The sequence below is a fragment of the Halichoerus grypus genome, chromosome 8 (assembly GCF_964656455.1).
Source record: "Halichoerus grypus chromosome 8, mHalGry1.hap1.1, whole genome shotgun sequence".
In the NCBI taxonomy this organism is placed as follows: domain Eukaryota; kingdom Metazoa; phylum Chordata; class Mammalia; order Carnivora; family Phocidae; genus Halichoerus; species Halichoerus grypus.
Window position 1 is genome coordinate 2,328,293 of NC_135719.1, and position 19,655 is coordinate 2,347,947.

Below are 19,655 nucleotides of genomic sequence, written 5' to 3' on the forward strand. Positions count from 1 at the left end.
CAATAATTTTATGATTTTTAAAATTTCTTTGTACTTTTCCCAACTCTGCTTAGAAACTTTCATGGTTCCTCTCTCCTCAAATTGTCCAATCATCTTTTTTATTTCTTTAAAAATTTAAATATATTTATTTTGCTTTCTGGGTCTGTTTTTCCCACTACTGGAAGTCTTTGCAGGGCTGATTTTGGTGTGTATTGCTCCTTCTGGTTCTCTCTCATGGTGCCTATTCCAATATGTGTTTTGTTTTTATTATTATTATTATTTAACTTTTTTTCTCGGAGAGCTTATAAGTCTTGTTAGTTTCTTGGTGGGAATCTTTGTGACCCAAGTTAAAGCTTGTTCCTCCAGAGAAGATTCGAATTTGTTTCTGCCAGGTGGCTGGGGCACCACCAGCCTGGAACCATTTTGAACTACATTCTTGTCTAGAGGTTTTTCAAGACATGCATGTGGTATGAATTAGGGTTACCAAGTCCTGTGAGGGCCATCTGGTAACTGTTAATCACCAGCAAATCAGAAAGGCTTTCCCTCCTTCCATTAGGGCCATTTCCAGACTGACAATTTTCATGCAGTTCCTGAGGGTGGGAGGGAGGGTGTACTTTTCAAATGAGGATGTAATTAATGGGGGCTTCCTCTATGCGGAGTGTCCTCTTGAACTCTGCATCTTGGGAAGAAATCGGGACTTTCTGTCTGCTCCCGACATCCCAGAAAGCTGTAGAAGGTGAAGTTCAAGTCCAGCTGGTTCATAAAGTGATTTCGGGGCATCAGCCAGCTTCTGGGCTGCTTACCTGCCAGGAAAATTGTGGTGCAGCTTTTTTTATTTCTTGGCTTCTGAGAATTCCTTACTCCTTTGCTATTTCATTGATACATTCCCACCCATCCCACGCTTTTACTTGGTTTTAGCAGAGGGATCAAAGTAATGAGTTACTATCATAACATCCTCAATACTGCGTCGTCATTGTTTTCCATTACAGACAATGGGATAAACATATTTCTACACACATCTTTGTGTATTTTGTCCGGTTATTTCCTGTAACAAATCTCTAGACTATGAAAAAGATGTGACAGAATTGAGAAATAGCTGGGAACCAGATTGTCAATACTTGGTGTCAATTATTCGGGTTCTTGCTGGTCATCGATCCAGGTACTTCGCATGATTTCATTTAAATCTTCTGAAAATCCCACAGGACCTGATATGATAAAAACCCGACTGAGGGTCATTTCTATTAAATTAGTAGAAATACAAACCCTGTTTTGGCAGAAAAAATATTCAGTTTTTTTGGAAAAGTGATATTCCCCAGAGTTGTAAATTTAGGAGAGCGCTTACAAAACTAGTAAGAGGAATACATTTTTGACTAGACAACATAATTTTATAATGTGAAACAAATATGTAAGACTAGGTTGGAAGAAGATGAATGAAGGGTGGTCCTATCGGTTATTAAAACAATCGCCCACAAGCATCTCAGTGCTTTCCCACTTTTAAGCTTTCCTTGGGTCTGATTAGCAGAGACAGTCCCTGGTTTTCTCAGGAGGCAGCTATTTTGTATGGAGACGTCACTACAGAGGTATGAGGCTTGAATTTATTCTTACAGAATACATTTGGTGGGGTACTCTCGAAGAAGGATGGAAAGCAAGGATGGGCAACTGTAAGACGGGACCGGATGCAGAAGGTCCATGGGGTAGGAGATCTGGCTCACTGGGCCAGGAGGTGTGGGTCGGTCTGAGCAGTGTCAGAGAAGGCTGGGGAGCTCAGATTGGATCTTGAATCTGTCAGAGACAGATGCACCAGAGATTCAATCAGGCTCAAGAGGCACATTTGCATCTTTACGAAATCATGGTAGCAGAAGAAGCAGTCCAGGGCAGGGACATTATGAATGAATAAATGAATGTTCCTTTCAAAGTGATTTTATTAAGATATAACTCATACACTGTATAATGTGTCCATTTAAAGTGTACTGTTAAATGGTTTTTAGCATATTTACAGAGTCGTGTAACTGTCACCACTATGTGATTTTATTTTATTTTATTATGTTTTTTGTAGATAAAAGGATTTTAATTATGGAAAGCGCATGAGACTCATAAAAAAAAACTCTGGAGTAAACAATAAAAGAATTCTATAAGGGGTGTGGTGTCAAAATTAACATAAAGAAATCAGTTTCCTTATGTACAAACTGCAATTAAAGTAACGGAAGGAAAGATTACATTTACAACAGAAGCAAATAAGCAAAAGACCAAATACCCAGGAGTTAAGAAGACACATCCAAGACCTATGTGACTATCTGATTTTAGAACATTTTCATCACTAGGAAAAGAAGCCCCACGCTCATTAGCAGCCACTTTCCACCCACCCTGCTCCCCAGCTCCTGTCCATCCTTAACCATCCACGATTCTATTCCCTGTCTCTAAGATTTGCCAATTTTGAACTTTTCACAAAAAAATGGAATCATAGCATATGTGGTCTTTTGTGACTGCTTTTTTCCACTTAGTATTATGTTTTTGAGGGTCATCCACGTTATAGCACGTGTCACTTAACCCCGTCCCAGCTCTTTGTGATTGTCCAAGGAGTGTGTCTTGTTTTTAAAGCTCTCAGTAGGTGAAGGTCTGTCAACCAGCCCGTGTCCCAAAGGGGAAGATCTCGGTCAGCACCTAGATTTAGGTGGCTTGGAAGCCAGACCCCCAGGCAGCAGCTTTTAAGGAATGCACATATATGCAGTCCTGTGGGACCACAAGGGTAGGCCTGCTGACCAGCAGAGGCAGGTGATGCAGAGGGGTCCCCTGGAAGCAGCCACACGCATTGTTGCTCAGACACGTGTATAGGCTCCTTCCTGGGAGATGCCAGAGAGGCAAAGGTGACATCCCGGCCCACACTCCCCAACAACACCTCCAGAACCTCCAGACGTGTGCCAGATCTGAAGCCCGTCCCTAAGCCTGAAGCTCTAGGACTAGCAAGTAAGCCTCTTTCTCAGACAGGCTGGGGTTGGGGGGGGGCGCTCAGTCTGGCCGTTGTGCATTTCCCTGGGGGTGGTAGCATGCCAACGACTGTCTCTCCAACAGTTGCAGTCCCAGGGGACTGAGGAGCGCAAGCCCCCCACCCCCACTCCCGGCCCCCAAAGCCAGGTGCTCAAACGGGGTCCCCTGGGTGGCAGCTGTAGAAATGGGGTCACCAGCACCAGACGTAAAAACCGGCACATCAGACGTGGGTAGAAGCTTCCCTCTGGGGGATCCTGGTGCTCTGGAGTCCAGCAGAGGGGGGGCACGAAGCTGGCACTCACCAAAAAAGAAAAAAGAAAAGAAAAGAAAAGAAGAAGGAAAAGAAAAGAGAAACAAGAGAGCGAAGAGGGAAAGATGCAACCCAATGGCTTTATCCCAATAGCAGAGGGGTGGCGGGAAGATGGCGCCCACCGGTTCTGTCCCCTGTGAGGACCCCCCGCAGGCTCCTGACCCTCAGACCAATGCTTTAACATGAGCAAATGAGTCTCTTTCACATAAAATCTGGGCACTTTTCAAAGGGCTGCTTCCGTCTGACCCTGGGGTGGAGAGTGTGCGCCAGCCCCTTAGGAGCCGGTCCTCAGCTTACTGCAACCCCAGGGGTTTCAGGGGGCATGAGCCCCAGGGGTCCTCAAAGCCCAGTGTTTTGAAGGTTCATTTCTCAGGAGCTTTAAAAGTTGGGGTGCCTGATGTGGGCTACAAACTCTTGACTCCGCATGGGGGAGCTCCAAGCTTCGAGTTCCCTCCTGATTGTGGGCCGCCCCATCGGGATGGGATTATGAGGCTGTGTCTCAGAATTCCTGCCGTCCCCCTACCCTCTCTCGTTTGCCTGATGTAAAGGGGTCTCTCTGCCAGTTTGTAGTTTGTTTGTTTTTTTCCTGGAGCAAATAATTCCACATGTGGCTGTAGATTTCGCGTGTCTGTGGGGGGAGGTGAGTTCAGTCCCCCTAGTCGCCATCTTGAACCAGAGCCTCTTCACTGTGTCTCTGATTTGCATTCCCTTGATGGCTAATGATGCTGAATATCTTCATGTGCTTCTTGGCTTCTCGTGTGACTTCTTTGGGAAGGTATCCATTCAGACCCTTTGTCCATCTAAACAATTGGATTATTTGTCTTTCTATTATTGACTTGTAAGACCTCTTTATATGTTCTCCATCCAAATCCTTCATCAGGTGCATAACTTGCAAATATTTTCTGCAGTTCTCTGGGTTGTCTTTTCACTTCCTTGATGGTCTCCTTTGAAGCACAGGTTTTGTAATTTTGAGGAAGCTTGTTTCCACATTTTCTTTTATCACTTGTGCTTTTGGGGTCACATCTAAGAAGTGTTTTCCTAACCCAAGGTCATGAGGATCTGTGTTTTCTTCTAAGAATTTTTTTCAGTTGTAGCTAGTATGTAGGTCTATGATCCATTTCGAGTTAATTTTTTTGTCTATTGTGGGAAAACAGACCAGTTCATTCTTTGATGTGTGGATGTCCAGTTGTCCCAGAACCATTTGTTCAAAATACCCTTTAAGGGGTGCCTAGGTGGCTCAGTCATTGAAGCGTCTGCCTTCGGCTCAGGTCATGATCTCAGGGTCCTGGGATCGAGCCCCAGGTCGGGCTCCCTGCTCAGTGGGGAATCTGTTTCTCCCTCTGCCGCTCTCTCCCTCTTGTCCTCGCTCTCTCCCTCTTGTCCTCACTCTCTCCCTCTTGTCCTCGCTCTCTCAAATAAATAAATAAAATCTTTTTAAAAATTCTTTTAAAAGACCCTTTCTAGACCCCTAGGCCATTGTAATATTCCAATGTCAGAGGAATACTCTGAATGAGGGCAGAGCCAGCAAGAATGGACATGTTGGGGCATTTGGAAAGGTAGAAGTACAATGTGACCGAGGTCATGCAGGGAGCCCCGTGGGAAGGAGGACTTGAGAAGGATTTCTAGTTTCTGTCCCCACCCTTCCTCTGTAAGGGGTGTGGCCTTGGTGTCTCGCGTGACCATCCTGGAGCCCATCTGCTGGGCCTAGTTGCTCATCCTCATGACTCACAGATCAAAGCCTGTTGCCGCATCATCAACCCAACCACCGTAAGTGAGCCTCGACCTGGAGGACAGTTGGATGATATTTCGCGGTTCCCTTAGCCTGGCACCGTCATGGTGTCTCGGTTCAAAGAGAAAATGAAAAGACTCCTATGTAAGTGGAATACAGTCCGCTAACTCCGGAAGCTTCTGCCGGCCATCAGGGATCCACACATAAAATGAGCACTCCTAAGAAAGCAATGGCTCCTTCCAGCCCCTGGGGAGGACTTTAGACTCCAGAACAACGTTGCTTATAGGACACAGCGCCCCAGAACTCTGCACCTTCATTCTGGGTGTGTTCCCCGCAGGCCTTGGGCTCTTTCCATGTTTGAGGGTTGGCTGCTTAGCCCCTGCAGGCACATGGCTGATCGTCACGTTGGGAAACATGCCTTCAAGAGCCTCCCGGCTGTCCCACCGCATTCCCCACTCAGGCACTGGCCAGGCAGACTAGCGTGGGCACTGCAACCCGAGTCGTGATGGGCACATCTCTGATGGCAACGAGGGGAAACGCATCTGGAAACGTGTCTGCTAGCCCATGACCTCAGTACGCGTCCTCGGCTTCCAGGGCTGCCCCACCTTGGCAGCAGGAACAGAAGAGTTGTGTTCTGTGTGCTGCCAAGGGCACCTTATTGTGCCCAAGTTCGCGGGGATCCCACAGAGGCTCCTTTGAGAAGAAACCACGCCACCCAGGACATCCTGCCCGAGACTGACCAGGCGCCTCTGGGAGCCAAGGAAAACGATGTGGTTCTGGAGAACGATCTTCTACCATGTGATCATCTCCCAGAGGACAGTAGCCCCTTAGATCTTTAAACATATCCATCCGTTGCATTCTGAAGTGTGGAAGTGTGGAAGGCGATTATAGAGGTTGTTAAATCAACCCCCTTGGCTTACAAAGGGGGAAACTGAGTCTGAGCAATTAGGTGACAAGCCCAGGGTAATGTGAGTTTTAATGTTGCTGGTCTCATACCCTCTACCCACTCCATCCCACAGTGCATTTCTGCTAAAGAAACCATTATGCTCAGAGTTGTATGGATTGAAAAGAATGAACTATACCTTGAAATAATCCCAGAGTGTGGATGAGTGCTGGGTTCTTGTTGGTGTCCAGGAAGTTGCGGGCCCACAAAACTTGTGCACTCTGCCTCTATTTTGGGAACTTTTCAGGGTCATGTACTTGGGCTTTTTTTTTTTTTACATGTCTGATAGAAAATTGCCTCTTGGATCCCACCTTCGGTTGGCGGTAGTACATGTCCGTTCTTCCCCGCACTAGCCCTCCGGGGAGCCAACTCCCACCATGGCCACACCAGAGCGAAGCACGTCGAGTCTACACGACTATCCGAGTTTGGCACTTGCTGGGTCGATGCAGTTTGCCGGAGCCTCCAGCTAGTTCAGAGACTGGCTCCGTGGCGGAGGGAAGGGACCAGCCGCCTGCCACCCGAGTCTGAGAAGGTCCTGGTGGGAGGACGCAGAGCTATGAAGGAAGGGACTCCTCCGTGCTGTCTTGCGCTTGCAGAGGGGGCTCCACGACCTGCCTGCGCACCGTGGGGTCGCTGCTCCCACTGCCCGGTAAGAAGAGGCTGCATCACTGGTGTGCAGAGAGCAGGGGGGTCCAGGGGTTCATCTGGCTGGTTCTGGATAAAGCCTCCTACAGCCAACCCTGAAACCCCAAAAGAAAGCTTCCCTCTTCTGAACACGACATTCATCTCCAGGTAATCTGGACCAAAAAAAAAAAAGTCTCTGCTTCCTATGATTCTCCTGCCATCAATTGGCTTTGCTTGTCGAGCTATTTCTAAATTTTGTTTTGGATAGGGAGCTTAATAAAGACGATGGAAAGAAAAAAAGAAAAGAACATTCAACATACTGTCTTAAGTTTACTCATGTGACACTTGAAATGCATATAAAATGGCATTTTGTTTCTGGTCTGGTTGTAAAAGTCATCCACGCTTGTTGTAGGAAACGTGGAACATACAGGGGGTTGTGAAATTGGAAAATAGGTATGCATAACCCCATCACACAGACGCGCTCTGCCAGCTCGTAAGAGCAGGACCCCGTCCGCTGACATAATCTCACTACCTGGAATAGGGCCTCGTGCATAGTAAGTGCTTCATAAACATTTAATGAATGGATAATGTTAATATTTTGGTGTATTCATTTTCAGTCCTTTCCTTCTGCCTATGTTACATGATTATTGTGAGATCTATTCATAGCATCTTTTTTTTTTTTACCTACCATGATAATACAACCATATGTATATTACAAAAATTCTTTATAAACATGATTTTTAAAGATGATTCATGTTTGTATATACCTCGCTTACTTATTTATCTTCATCTTTTTAGAGATTTGGGGGAAAATCCACATTTCAAAGGTACTTTGCAAATAAGGCTGCACTTTAGACGAGAAGATGTATTGGCTGTCTTACTAGGTTTCTCTATGTTCAGTGAACCCAAAAGAGCTACTGAATTCACATTTAATTATTTACTTGCATGGTATCCCTGGAGAGCATGGAGAAGTGGGAATAATATCAGAGGACATGGCCTCAGGGACTATTGTAATTAAGAAGTATCATTGGCTATTATATTGAATGAAGCAGTTGATTCAAAGAACTAGTCATGATGCTAAATCCTAGAAATATAGAGTCTCAAAAATTCAAATGAACTAAGCCCCCTTCCATAGAATTCCTGCTCTGTTTCCGTTTGGAGACTCTCAGGGGAGGCTGGTTGAAGATAGTTTTGTTCAGGTTAATATAGCACCACCTACTGCTGAGAAGGAAAATGAGTGCTATAGGAAGATGAGCCCTGGTTTTAAACCCTGATTTGGTCAAGAAAGAAAAGGAAAGCGATATGTGGTTTCTTGCAGGATCCTCTTGGGTCAGAACTAGGTAAAACTGTAAACACAAAAAGGGCTGGGAGTGGACTTCTGGCTCCAGATGGCTCCAGAGTACCTTCTATTCATTCCCCCGCCTCTTAGAATTTCTACCAAAAAAGTCTATTTCTACCAAAATTCAAAGAATATATAGACTAATAAGGAGAAGTGCATGGGGAGAACAAGAAGCTGTGGGAAGAGGCCAACCACATTCTGGAACCCCTGAGAACTTCATGCATGACACAGTGCAGGTGACTCTGGACTGAGGGCAGGGCTAATTCGCCTGCCGCTGACCACGTGGGAAGTGAGTGGGGCAGATATCAGCAGGCCCCTCCCCCTCCCCCAGAACCTGCCCGCTCACAGTGCCAACGGCTGGGGCGGAGGGTGCGGTGTTGGGTGCAAAGCGGGAGGCAAGAGTAGATCATCCTTCCATCCTGGGAAGTGGGCCAGGTGCTCTAGTCCACACACACACACACACACACACCCTGGACCCATGACATTAACCAGGCGCCGACAAGGCTGGCTTTGAACAAAGGTGGGCCTCTCAGTTAGAAGAGGGCGGCAGGTACCCCTAACAGACCTCTACCCCGGAACACTTAAATACTAGGTAGCATCCAAACCGACAATAGTTTCTAGGTCCGGTGACAAATACCCAAGATTCCACACTCAGCAAATAATTTAAGCATGACAACCACAAAATAACATTCTCAGACATGCAAATATTCAGAGAGCTTTCCATCTGCATAACTTTCTTGAGAGAAAACACACACACACACATGCATGCATACACACTCAAGGATGATGGTAGTGAGTAATGCAACCAACATAATTCAAGAATTAGTTCAAGATCATTGTGGGTCATAAAGTTATATAAAAACAGTTCTAGGCAGAGAAATAAAATAATAATACCATTATCCTCATTATTGACCTCTTTCCCTCTGTCCTTCCATCCTCTGTCCCTAAAACCCCCAAGTCATATGTTTTCTGTTCCATTGTTCACTCTGACGGAGAAATGAGTCCAAGCATACTGTTTAACATATTGCTTTATAAACTCAGCACCGTGGGAGAGTGCTCCAAATTATTAGTATAAAAAAAGAGCAAGGAAAATGTGAACAATACGTCAAGGTAGAAGAAAACGAAGAGAACCATAACCAAATATAACTTGAGAATGCTGGTTTTTAAGGCACTAAATTAAATCTTCAGAGATGGAAATCAGCAATATAATAAAATCATACTACTCTCAAGAATGCAAGGATGGTTCAATATTAAGAAACCTATTCATGTAGCATTCATTCCACAGAAGTTTCTAAGTGCTTCCTATGCACAGAACGGGGGAACTGACTGACATGAAACACGTCTCCATGGCTTCCCATTCAGGGGAGGTCTTTCCTACATTGGTCTATCTCTGTCATCACTGATCACTTGTACTTGTTTTCTTACTTGCTGAGGGCCTTCCTCCACTAGAACAGCATCGTTCCAACATCGGTGTCCTGGCGGGCTTGTTTGCACCTGTTTCCCCAGCTCCTGACAAAGAATCAGAGACCTATTCGCTGACATGGTTATTTGGCATCTGTTGCCTTAGATCAGTATCTACACAGTATATCTATTCACTCAATTTTTATTAAATGGGCAACTCTATCTATAGATGAATGGATGACGGTGATTCTAAATCCCTTTACAGAGCCTATAATTTACTGGTGGAGACAGACAATCCAACCAGAACTTCCATGGTCCGTGCCCAAACCTCCGCTGTCTACGCATGTTTTTCTGTTCTAACTGACTTGCTGAATAAAAGGTGGGAACTGTTTTGCAGGAAGCTTCCACAACTTCTTCCCGAGAAAGGTCTGGAAAAGTAGAAGTGCAAAGTAGTACCTTCCTGCTTCCCAAAGCCTGTCACCAAAGGACACGCAGCAATTCAACCAGTAAGTGCGTCATGGAACTGTCCTCAGGAATGAAGCCTCACTGTCGCTGAGGACCAGGAATATCAGTGACGTGGAGAGATCTGGGGGAGGGTGGGTCTCGGCTGGTTCAGTTGGATTAAACATGGCTGTGGTCTGCTCGCACTCTGGGAGTGCTTCTGTGTCCATGGCACTTAAGTGCCATGTTGGGAAGAGCCGACATAGGGGATAAAAGACAAGGGCTTTCGTCCTGCTCTGTCTTCTGACGTGCTCCTTGATTTTAGGAAGGCTACTGGCTCTCCCAAGGTCTCCAGCACCTCATCTGTCACCGGATGGGAGTGGAGGCTGAAGGATGTCAGGATTCTTGGTTGCTGCAAAGAGAAGAGCCCTACTCCAAAGTCAGGGCATTTGAAGAATGCAGAAAAGCATCAAGAGATGCTTTTTCTTATCACCGCAGGCTGATATTAGAAATAATCCATGTTAACATTTTCCGTTCTTCCCCTCCTACGCCTCTACATGCCTATAGAGCTCGCGTCCACGCACGCGCGTACACTCAGCACGACTTCATGTCCTTGGAAATCTTCTGTAAACACCATGCTCAGTGGGGGCCTCGTATTTCATTATGTGAATGTGCCTAACCTAGTTAACCAACTCCCTAGTATTAGATAACTAATTTATTCTCCGTTTTTCACTAAGATAATCAGCATTGTTGAGTTTGTCCACGAAATTTTGCTTACGTTTGTGATGATTTTCTTCGGGGAACATAAGGGGCCGTGGATGGGAGCGTGGTTAGGAGCGCACACTTGCTTCCAGAACTAATGATCCATGCAACCTTGAGCAAGTGCCTTCAACTCCGTCACGTGTTACTCAGCTGTAGGATGCACTCTTTTTTTTAAAATTTTTTTATTGTTATGTTAATCCCCATACATTACATCATTAGTTTTAGATGTAGTGTTCCATGATTCATTGTTTGTGCATAACACCCAGTGCTCCATGCAGAACGTGCCCTCCTCAATACCCATCACCAGGCTAACCCATCCTCCCACCCCCTCCCCTCTAGAACCCTCAGTTTGTTTCTCAGAGTCCATCGTCTCTCATGGTTCTTCTCCCCCTCCGATTTCCGCCCCTTCATTCTTCCCCTCCTGCTATCTTCTTCTTTTTTTTTTTCTTAACATATATTGCATTATTTGTTTCAGAGGTACAGATCTGAGATTCAACAGTCTTGCACAATTCACAGCGCTTACCAGAGCACATACCCTCCCCAGTGTCCATCACCCAGTCAGCCCATCCCTCCCACCCCACCCCCACTCCAGCAACCCTCAGTTTGTTTCCTGAGATTAAGAATTCCTCATATCAGTGAGGTCATATGATACATGTCTTTCTCTGTTTGACTTATTTCGCTCAGCATAATACCCTCCAGTTCCATCCACGTTGTTGCAAATGGCAAGATCTCATTCCTTTTGATGGCTGCATAATATTCCATTGCATATATATACCACATCTTCTTTATCCATTCATCTGTCGATGGATATCTTGGCTCTTTTAGGATGCACTCTTTAAACCATGATTGCCAAGCTCATTTCCTATTTTGGGACTGCTAGTTGCTTTTTTTTTTTTTATCATAAGTTTTTGCTTATTTCCCCCTTTAGAATAATTTCCTAGAAATGGAGTTTCAAAAGGCAACTACACCTTAGATTTTGATCTGTGTGGCCAAATTTAAGTAGCTAAGACTCCAAAAATGTGTATGAGTACCTTTCTTCGATCATGGCCCACGCCATATTAAAATTTAACAATATATATTTGCTGCGGATTTTTCTCTATTCCCCTCTTCTCCGCCCACCCCCCCAACTTTTTTCTGGTCCTCTTCACACCCAGGACCGGCTACACGAGTTGTGGGGATCCATGTAAGATGAAAGTGTGGGAACCTTGTTCAAACATTATTAAGAATTTCAAAATGGAGGCAGTGGGGCATTAAAGCCCAAGCCTAGGCCCCTCTAAGTGTGGGGTTCTGTGCGATTTCATAGGTGCATGCCCACGAAGCCAGCCTTGCTTGTGCCCTGGACGCCAAGCAGACCCTGGCCCCTGGCCCCCTGGCCCCTGGCCCCCTGGTTTCCTGTGGAGCACCACCAGGAGACTGGAGGATGGAGGAGAAGCTGCTGGAGCATTTCTTCCCCATTCCCTCTGCCTCCGTGCTGTGGTCCTGGCAGGCTGTGTCTGGCTGGGACTAGACACCAGGTCAGGGTGGCCCGCCTTCCGTGGACCCAGCACCCACTGGGCTCTGGGAAGGCACCTGCCAGTTCCTGGGTACCTGGATGCCTTCACTGTTTTCCTAAACCCTGTCCACCTTTTGTACACGGCCCTTCATTCGTTCCTCTCAGGGGCCTCGTGGGCTCGCACCTGACTGGTTCGCTGGCCCCGAAAACCAGCCTCTTTACACAGCTGCCTTAAACGTTCCTTTGTTTATCCCTTTCTCTTTTGGGGGGAGTCCACCTATTTTTCTCTCGGGGCGATCAGTTTTAGCATTAATTTATAAAAAGCCTCTTAGTTACATTAATATTTGGCTGTCATATTTGTGGGACATACTTTCTTCAGTTTATCGTCTTTCTTTTAAGTCTTTTTTTAACATAAAGATAAGAATATCTTTATATAATTAAACCTATAGATTTTTTTCCTTCCTAGTAATGTTAAAGTTTCTTCCACATCCAGAGAGCAATTAAATATTTGCCTATGTTTCTAATTTTTAAACAATTTGCCTTTTTAAAAAAAAGCCTACTATATCCATCATTAATGTTTGCTGTTTGATGTGAAGCAAGAATCTAAACGTGTTTTTAAGTTGGGTCCAGCATGGCTTACCGGTGGTCAGTTTCTGCCGCCTTTCGTTGTATTCTTTCTGCTTGTTTGTTTTGTCTCTTGGAAATGATGTGCGGTTACATCTTGAAAGCAAACGTGGCCATCTCTTTAAGGAGAGACGTTCAGGCCAATGGTGTTAGTTTTACAAATAATATTTGGTTTCACTTTTCTGCTTTTTATACTTTGTTATTATCACTTGTTTGTTTCCTGCTTCTTGCTCTGGGTGTATGCCTAAATGTTGCAGCGATTTGGAAAGTGTTTCCAATTTTTAACCCCACTACATTTGGTTTCCTTTACGTGATGTTAATTAATTAATCAGTTGGGTTTCATTAATTAAGGAATACCTGAGGCTCTATTTTCCAAGTTGCCCCCCCTTTGGAAAATGGTGTTCTGCACCCCTCGTCTCTTTCCCTGTTTATTTTTCCATTCCGTAATTCAACTTCACCGTAACTTGCAAAGTCGTATTACTATTGCACAATCATCACAATGTACAGTTTCCCTTTCAAGAGTTACTTGACCACGTTTTCAATGAACTCAATCAATGCTGTATGTTTAATTTGCGATGGTAATCTTGACCTGTTTCCTTGTGGCGGGAGCACGTCCACGAGCCATTTGCAGACCAGTCCGTGCTTAGGGGACCCGCTCTGTCCAGACCCCGGGGCCTGGGTCCATGCTGACCCCAGCTCCGTGGTGGGAGTGGGAACCGCTCTCGGGCTGCCTGGTGGCAGGGGGCTGGGGGGCAGAGGCGGGGCTGGCGCGGCCTGGGCTGTCCCCCTGCGCCTGCCCGTGGCTTTGGGGTGGCTCTGAGGGTGTTCTCAGCGGACATTTGCGTGTTGAGAGCGCATGTGACTTCTTCCGTTTCTCCTCTTGTGCTTTAGGTGTTAATCCCTGCTGCGCCGGAGATACCGATTTCCCGATGATCAAGAAATCTGCAGCTTGCACAGACCGGCAGCCCTACTCCCTCTGCAGCAGCCGGAAGTCTCTCTCTCAACAGCTCGACTGTCCAGCAGGAAGGGCTGCCGTAAGGATGGAGGGGAGAAGGGGGACGGGGAGGGGCCCGGACTCAGCAGCGGCGGGGTGGGCGGGGGCCGGCTAGTGGGTTTGTGTCCGTGCAACTACTGAGGGGGGGCTGGCTAGAGGGAGTGGTCAGCTCCGGGCCGAGAAAGAAGCCCACAGCCAAGGGTCCCCGTTGAGTGCCCCCGCGTGCGGCACGTCTATGCTGTTAGGAGCTGATGTGCAGTGAGCATTCCCGGGGAGCAGACCCCGAGCTCCGGCTTTATTCTACCTGCATCCTGACTCTAGGGGGTAGACAGGACAGGTGGGGGAAGCACGCACGTGCACGCGGCCAGTAGCAGACGGCCCTGGGGCTTGAAGTCGGACCTTCAGGACTCCGCAACCTGGGCTCTTAACCCTGTGCTACGGTGACGTGCTTTACACATGGCGCCCCTATTCATAAGCTCAGAAATGAATGTACTATTTGCCCCATTTTAGAGTGAAGAAACAGGAGCTTGGCCAGGTGAGTAGCTGTCTGAGTTCACACATCTTAAAACTTAAGGGACCAGGCAGAATTTGAGCCCAGCCCCGTGCGCTGCACACTGCGTGTCCTTCACGCTGTGGGCATCAGTTGGCAGGTCGGGGGCTCAGCAGACACGAAGCTCGGTGTCCCCAGCCTCCTCCTGCCGCTTCCCTAAGCCCCAGGCAGTGTAAGTCGAGCGTCGCAGGCTGCCACCACCACCACCCTGCACCCCGGTCTATAGCACCTTGTCCCTCTTCGTCTCCTCTCTAGCTCTGGAAAGCCTACCCCGTCCTTCAGACCCCTGCCTAACACTACCTCTGCTGGGAGCACTCCTGACCCACCAGCTGCATGGGCCTCACACTTTTCCCAGTGCCCGTCCTGGGCGCCTGTCCTCTTACAGCCCTCCCGCCAGCAGAGCATGAGCGCTCCGAGGGAGGGCTCCGTAGGCAAGTGATGTTTGATTCTCCCTGCAGGGTACTCGGTAGTCCAGTAGATGCCTGCAAGTTTCATTTCCCTCTTCCCTTCCTTTCGTGGACTTAGTATGTCTTTCATTTGCAAACTGGGAGCATCGGGGTCCCAGGGTTAGGAAAAGATGACACTCAAAGTGGCAGATGATTTTAACATAAGAGGAGACAGGCAGAGAATGGTTAAGTCACTTCCTCAAGGTCACCAGCTGGTCCTTGGCAGAGCCAGGGAAAGAACCCAAGGCAGCGGGGCTCGAGTCTCAGCTCTGACCCATAGTCCAAGCTCTACTGTCCCCCTCCGAGTGGCTTCCTGCGGCACACGGGGTGTCTGTCTCTCTGGCACGTTCTGCTTCTCCGACACAAGTCACCCGTCTGCCTCCCCTGCGATTTATGCTCTGAGTTTTAAAATCTCCCTGTTCCTTGCCCCCCCACTCCGTGCCTGGGGCAAGGAGGGCTCTCAGCACGGTGTCTTGAATCAGACACAGACTGCTGAGGGCATTCTGGGTGGCTGGGGTCCCCGCCTCTGTTTGAGACTTTGGCCGTAGGACTCACTGCCCCGGGGCAGCGTGGTCTGGGATGCACTCCGCACCTGCCGTTGGGTCAGGCCTCAGGGGGCTGCCAGATGCTGGTCTGCAGGGAGATAGGACTCAGCAAGGCTGAAACCACCCAGTCCCTCTCCACCAGCCTCCCACCACGCCTCATCAACCACGCGCGGGGGTCATGTCGTGCCCTCCCCCCCCAGGAGAGGGGGTCCGGGCCCTCTCCCTGCCCCTGAGGTGTGTGCTGGGGCAGTTCTGTCAGCTCACCCCTCCCCACCCGCCTCCCTCCTGCAGGGCACCTCGAGACCCGCACGGTCGCTCAGCACGGCTCAGCTCGCGCAGCCCTCGGGAGGCCTCCAGGCTTCCGTCATTTCCAACGTCGTGCTGATGAAGGGCCAGGCCAAGGTAAGCAAGGGCCGTTGCCAACAGAAACTGCTGGATGGACCCCAGCCCCCAAGGAGCTGTCCTGTCCAGGGAAGGATGGAGCGAGGCCTGGAGATGCCAGCTGCTAGTGTGAGCGTCGCCAAGTCCCCAGGGAGGCTTGGGGAGGGCCTCCAGGCCTGCCTGACCTGTGCAGGTCACCGCGGGGCAGCTGTCAGCCGACTTGTTCTCGGCATGGCATTTCCTAGAAGTGAGTTTCACTGGGTGATTAAATTCAAATCCTTTAAGTCCATTCAAGCTGCTATCACAAAAACACAGACGAGACGGCTTAGCTAGCACCTCTCACCGTTCTGGAGCCTGGAAGTCCATGGTTAAGGTGGTGGCAGATTTGGTGTCCGTTGAGGACAACTTTCCTGGTGGGTGGACGGGGCCTTCTGTCCGTGTGGGCACCGGGCACGTGGCAAGGGGCGAGGGAGCGCTTTGGGGTCTCCTCCATAAGGACACCCATCCGCTCGCGAGGGCTCCAAACTGTGACCTGCTCCCCTCCCAAAGGCTCCAGCTCGCACACGAAGTTTGGGGAGGACACAGACATTCAGTCCACGTGTCTCCACCCACTTTGTATATCCACACTGATTTCTGCCGCACGACTGAGAAATCCCGAAAGGAGGGACGAGGCAGAGGTGGTGGAGGAACAGCCCAAATGTCTCTCTGTGTTCCCTCCAGAACATTCTGGAATAGACACGGGCAGTTGCTGCAAAGTTCACAGATGAGCCCAAGTAACCCCGATGCTTAAATAATGGAAGAGTGGGTTTTTGATTTTGGGTTTTAAATCCCCCTACTATAACTTGGGCGCGTAGTGTGAGGGGAAGATGCTCCCTGCTGGTTGCTTCGTTTCTGGTCAGGGGAGGGGCCCCCCGCACGCCTGGGTCCTCTCTCCCCTCCTCCCCTCCCCTCCCCTCCCGGGAGCTCAGCAGAGACATGAATGAGGAGACCCTGTTGCTCCTCTCATCACAAGACAAACCCTCTCCACGCTGACTTTGCTCCTAACAGCCTGGCTTTCTGACTAGTAAATCACGATGCTGGGATTTAGGTAGAGGTATTTAAAAAATAGTTGGCTTTTAAATCGCTTGCAATGCTCAGAAGAAAGCAAAGGGCGCCAAAGCTCATGCAAAGAGGACTGGAAATGGTTTAATTGATCCCCGTGTCTGCACGTTCACTAAATCACATGTAGTCACGGGGCTGACCGAGCCGGCCTGCAGGGGCTGGGGGCCGGAGCCAGGTGCAGGGTGTCGGATGCCCGGCGGGGTGGTGCGTTCAGGCGCAGGCAGGCCTCCCACTGTCCACCTCACACAACCTGTGCCCCGAAGGAAGGCCCCATGGTCGAGGATGGCAAGTAGGAGCGGGGCGAGGGCTGAGCTCGGGAGGAGGAAGCAGAGCTAGAAGGCTCTATACGTGCTTGAGCTAGAGTCACAGGCGAATCTTTGGGCAACAGGGCAGCTCTGGAAACCCAGGCACTGTGCTAAGGGCTTGGCAAGCATGCCTCTTGCAACGGTGGTGACGGCCCCGGGGTCACCTCCCTTTTCCTGCCCAGGACACTGAGGGTCTGGGAGGACGCAGGACTTGCTCAGGGTCGCTTGGTTAGTTAGCAGCCAAACTTAGACAACGACCCAAGACTTCCCGACCCCCGGGCCTCGTTCTCACCGGGGCGGGCAGACTTGGAGTCTGCAGGAGTTACCTCAGCCCGGAGAAGCTGGGGTCCACGGAGGAGCCCGGAAGCCACGCCTCCCTCTCCTTCTTCCTAGCCCTGTGCCACCCTCCGATACCATTTGTCTCTCCTACCTGGAACATGCACCCTCACCAGAAGCCTAGAACAGTACCATGTCCGCGGGGCTTCCCTGCCTGGTTCCCTACGGCATCTGCGGATGGGTGCCGGGCCGGCCGTGGCTCTGGCACGGGGGTGATGCCCCTGAGCAGCGATGCTCTTACAATGGTGGCCATGCCCGCGGGGTCCGCCCAGAAGCCAAGCTGTGAACCCCTGCCCGGCACGCCTGCAAGCTGGGCCCAAAGACCCAGCTGCCACCTGGCATGTGTCCTGGCTCCAGGACGCACGTCACCTGAGCACCTGCCAGAGGCCGGGCACCAGCACACCGGATTTGTTCACTGCCTGCAGGGAGCTGAGAGTCTAGAAGGAAGCCCATCGAGACCCCAGCTGAGCCTTCCTGGGAAGCAGGGAGCTCCTCGGTCACCGACAAACCAAGCCAGCATGTGTGAATTTCCTCTTCCAGTGCAGATGTCGCTCACACCTTTCGCTTGCTCATCTGCCTCTGGCTTTGTCTCTGCTGCCATTGGGACCGTCTCCTGGGCCCCCTGAGCTCCAACCAGACCACGGGCCGGTGCTGTGAGCTCCTGGGGCGTTTGTCAGCTCATGACCCAGTAGAGGGGGCTCAGGGTCACAGCGATGTCTTTAAAAAGGGGAGGGTGGGATGCAAAACAGAAGGGAAATGAACGGCCCTTGGCAGGAGAAGGGGTGCTTCCTCCAGTGCAAGCTGCCATAATTATTCCCGCAGGCTTTTGTTGCTTGGGATCTCCTTGAATTTTCAAACACAACCCTGTGAGTTAGATTATGAGCATCATTTTACAAGGGGCTAACCCGGGGCTCGGAGACAGAATTGCCAGCAGGAGGGGCTGAGCCAGGGCTCAGCGCCGTCCGGGGATCTCGGGCCACATCCCTGGTTCTGTGTCAGGACATCAGACCCGCGGGAGAGCTCTCGACCCCATGCAGCCCAGTCTGGCCTTGAAGTCCTGGTTTTCCCCGTTCTTTTGTGAAGTCCAGAGGTGTGTGAGACCAAGGGCACCTGTCTCCTCCCCAGGGCCTTGGCTCAGGGCTGGGGCAGGCCCTTGGCAAACGTCAGCCCAGGGAATAGCGTGGACCACTCCTAATGCTGCCTCTCTCCTCTTCTCCCCCCAGGGCCTGGGCTTCAGCATCGTTGGGGGAAAGGACAGCATTTATGGCCCCATCGGAATTTACGTCAAAACTATCTTTGCGGGGGGAGCAGCGGCAGCCGACGGAAGGCTGCAGGAAGGTAGATCTCCCGTGTCTCACTGGCTGAGGTTTGAGGATTCAGACAGAATCGCTAGGCCATAGAAGAGAGTGGACAGCAAAATGCATCTCCTATCCCCGCCAGGACCGTGGTGACAGGCACTTTGCTGGGGGTGTTTGCACTCAGTCCAGGTCCTGTAGCTGGCCCGGGATGGAGGTCTGAGCTGTCTGCGTCCCTTCCCTTCTTCTCCAAGGGCCCCTCCCTGTTGCTGATGCCCCTGCCACCCCATCCCTTCCCTCTGCCCTCCCTGACCTGCAACCACAGGAAACCAGGCCTTGTGCTTCTAATGCGTCTGAGCAACATTCTCTGTGAGGCCACTGTGCTCTCGGCTCTAGGAATAGAGAGAATGATCAGATGTGATCTCTCTTTTGAAGAGCTCACAGTCCAGCAGCTCCTGGGGCCAGGAGAAACCCCTGCATCCTGATGGTTAAGCGGCCTGGGGAGCAGAGCTGCCTCCTGAGAGCCCTTCCCGTCTTCCTATCCTGGAGGGCTGGGGTTTTCTCCCCACCCCGATGGCCCCCCAAAGTCACTTTTGGAGTGTTGGACCAACAGGCTTGGCCCAAGGACATTCCCAAATTTCAACCAGGGGGAGAAATTCAGGGGCAGGCAGCCCCCGAGCCGAGGGCAGCCCCTGCAAGCTAGACACTGGATTCCACACGGGATGCTTGAGAGAGGCGATTTCGCAGTGTCCCCACCCTTCTCCGCCAGGCCAGTTTCTGTACGCTGTGCTGGGAGCCTGAGCCCCTTTAAGAACCTAACTTGTTTAGGGCAGGGTTGGTAAGCTCCAGCCAAATTCGGCCCGCCAACTATCATCGTGCTGCTCACAAATAAAGAATGGTTTTCATGCTTCTAAATGGCTGGAAAAAAGTCAAAGGAATTTATGATTCTTTTGTGGCAAGCGAAAACTGCATAAAATTCAAATTTCAGGACCCGCAGAAAAGCTTTAGGGGGATGCAGCCAGGTGCACGGCTCACTCACTTACCCGTGGTCGGAAGCTGCTTTTGTGCTTGGG

General features: G+C 49.8%; 1 protein-coding gene across 1 annotated transcript in view; it reads left to right on the forward strand.

Annotated features, from left to right (window-relative positions):
- Window positions 1–19,655, forward strand: part of IL16 (interleukin 16) — a 69,416-nt gene that overhangs the window by 20,538 nt on the left and 29,223 nt on the right. The window contains exons 2-5 of the mRNA XM_036108806.2: window positions 9,708–9,816; window positions 13,521–13,663; window positions 15,456–15,566; window positions 18,511–18,625. Of these exons, the coding sequence (XP_035964699.2) occupies window positions 9,708–9,816; window positions 13,521–13,663; window positions 15,456–15,566; window positions 18,511–18,625 (478 nt within the window). The remainder of the gene's footprint in view (window positions 1–9,707; window positions 9,817–13,520; window positions 13,664–15,455; window positions 15,567–18,510; window positions 18,626–19,655) is intronic.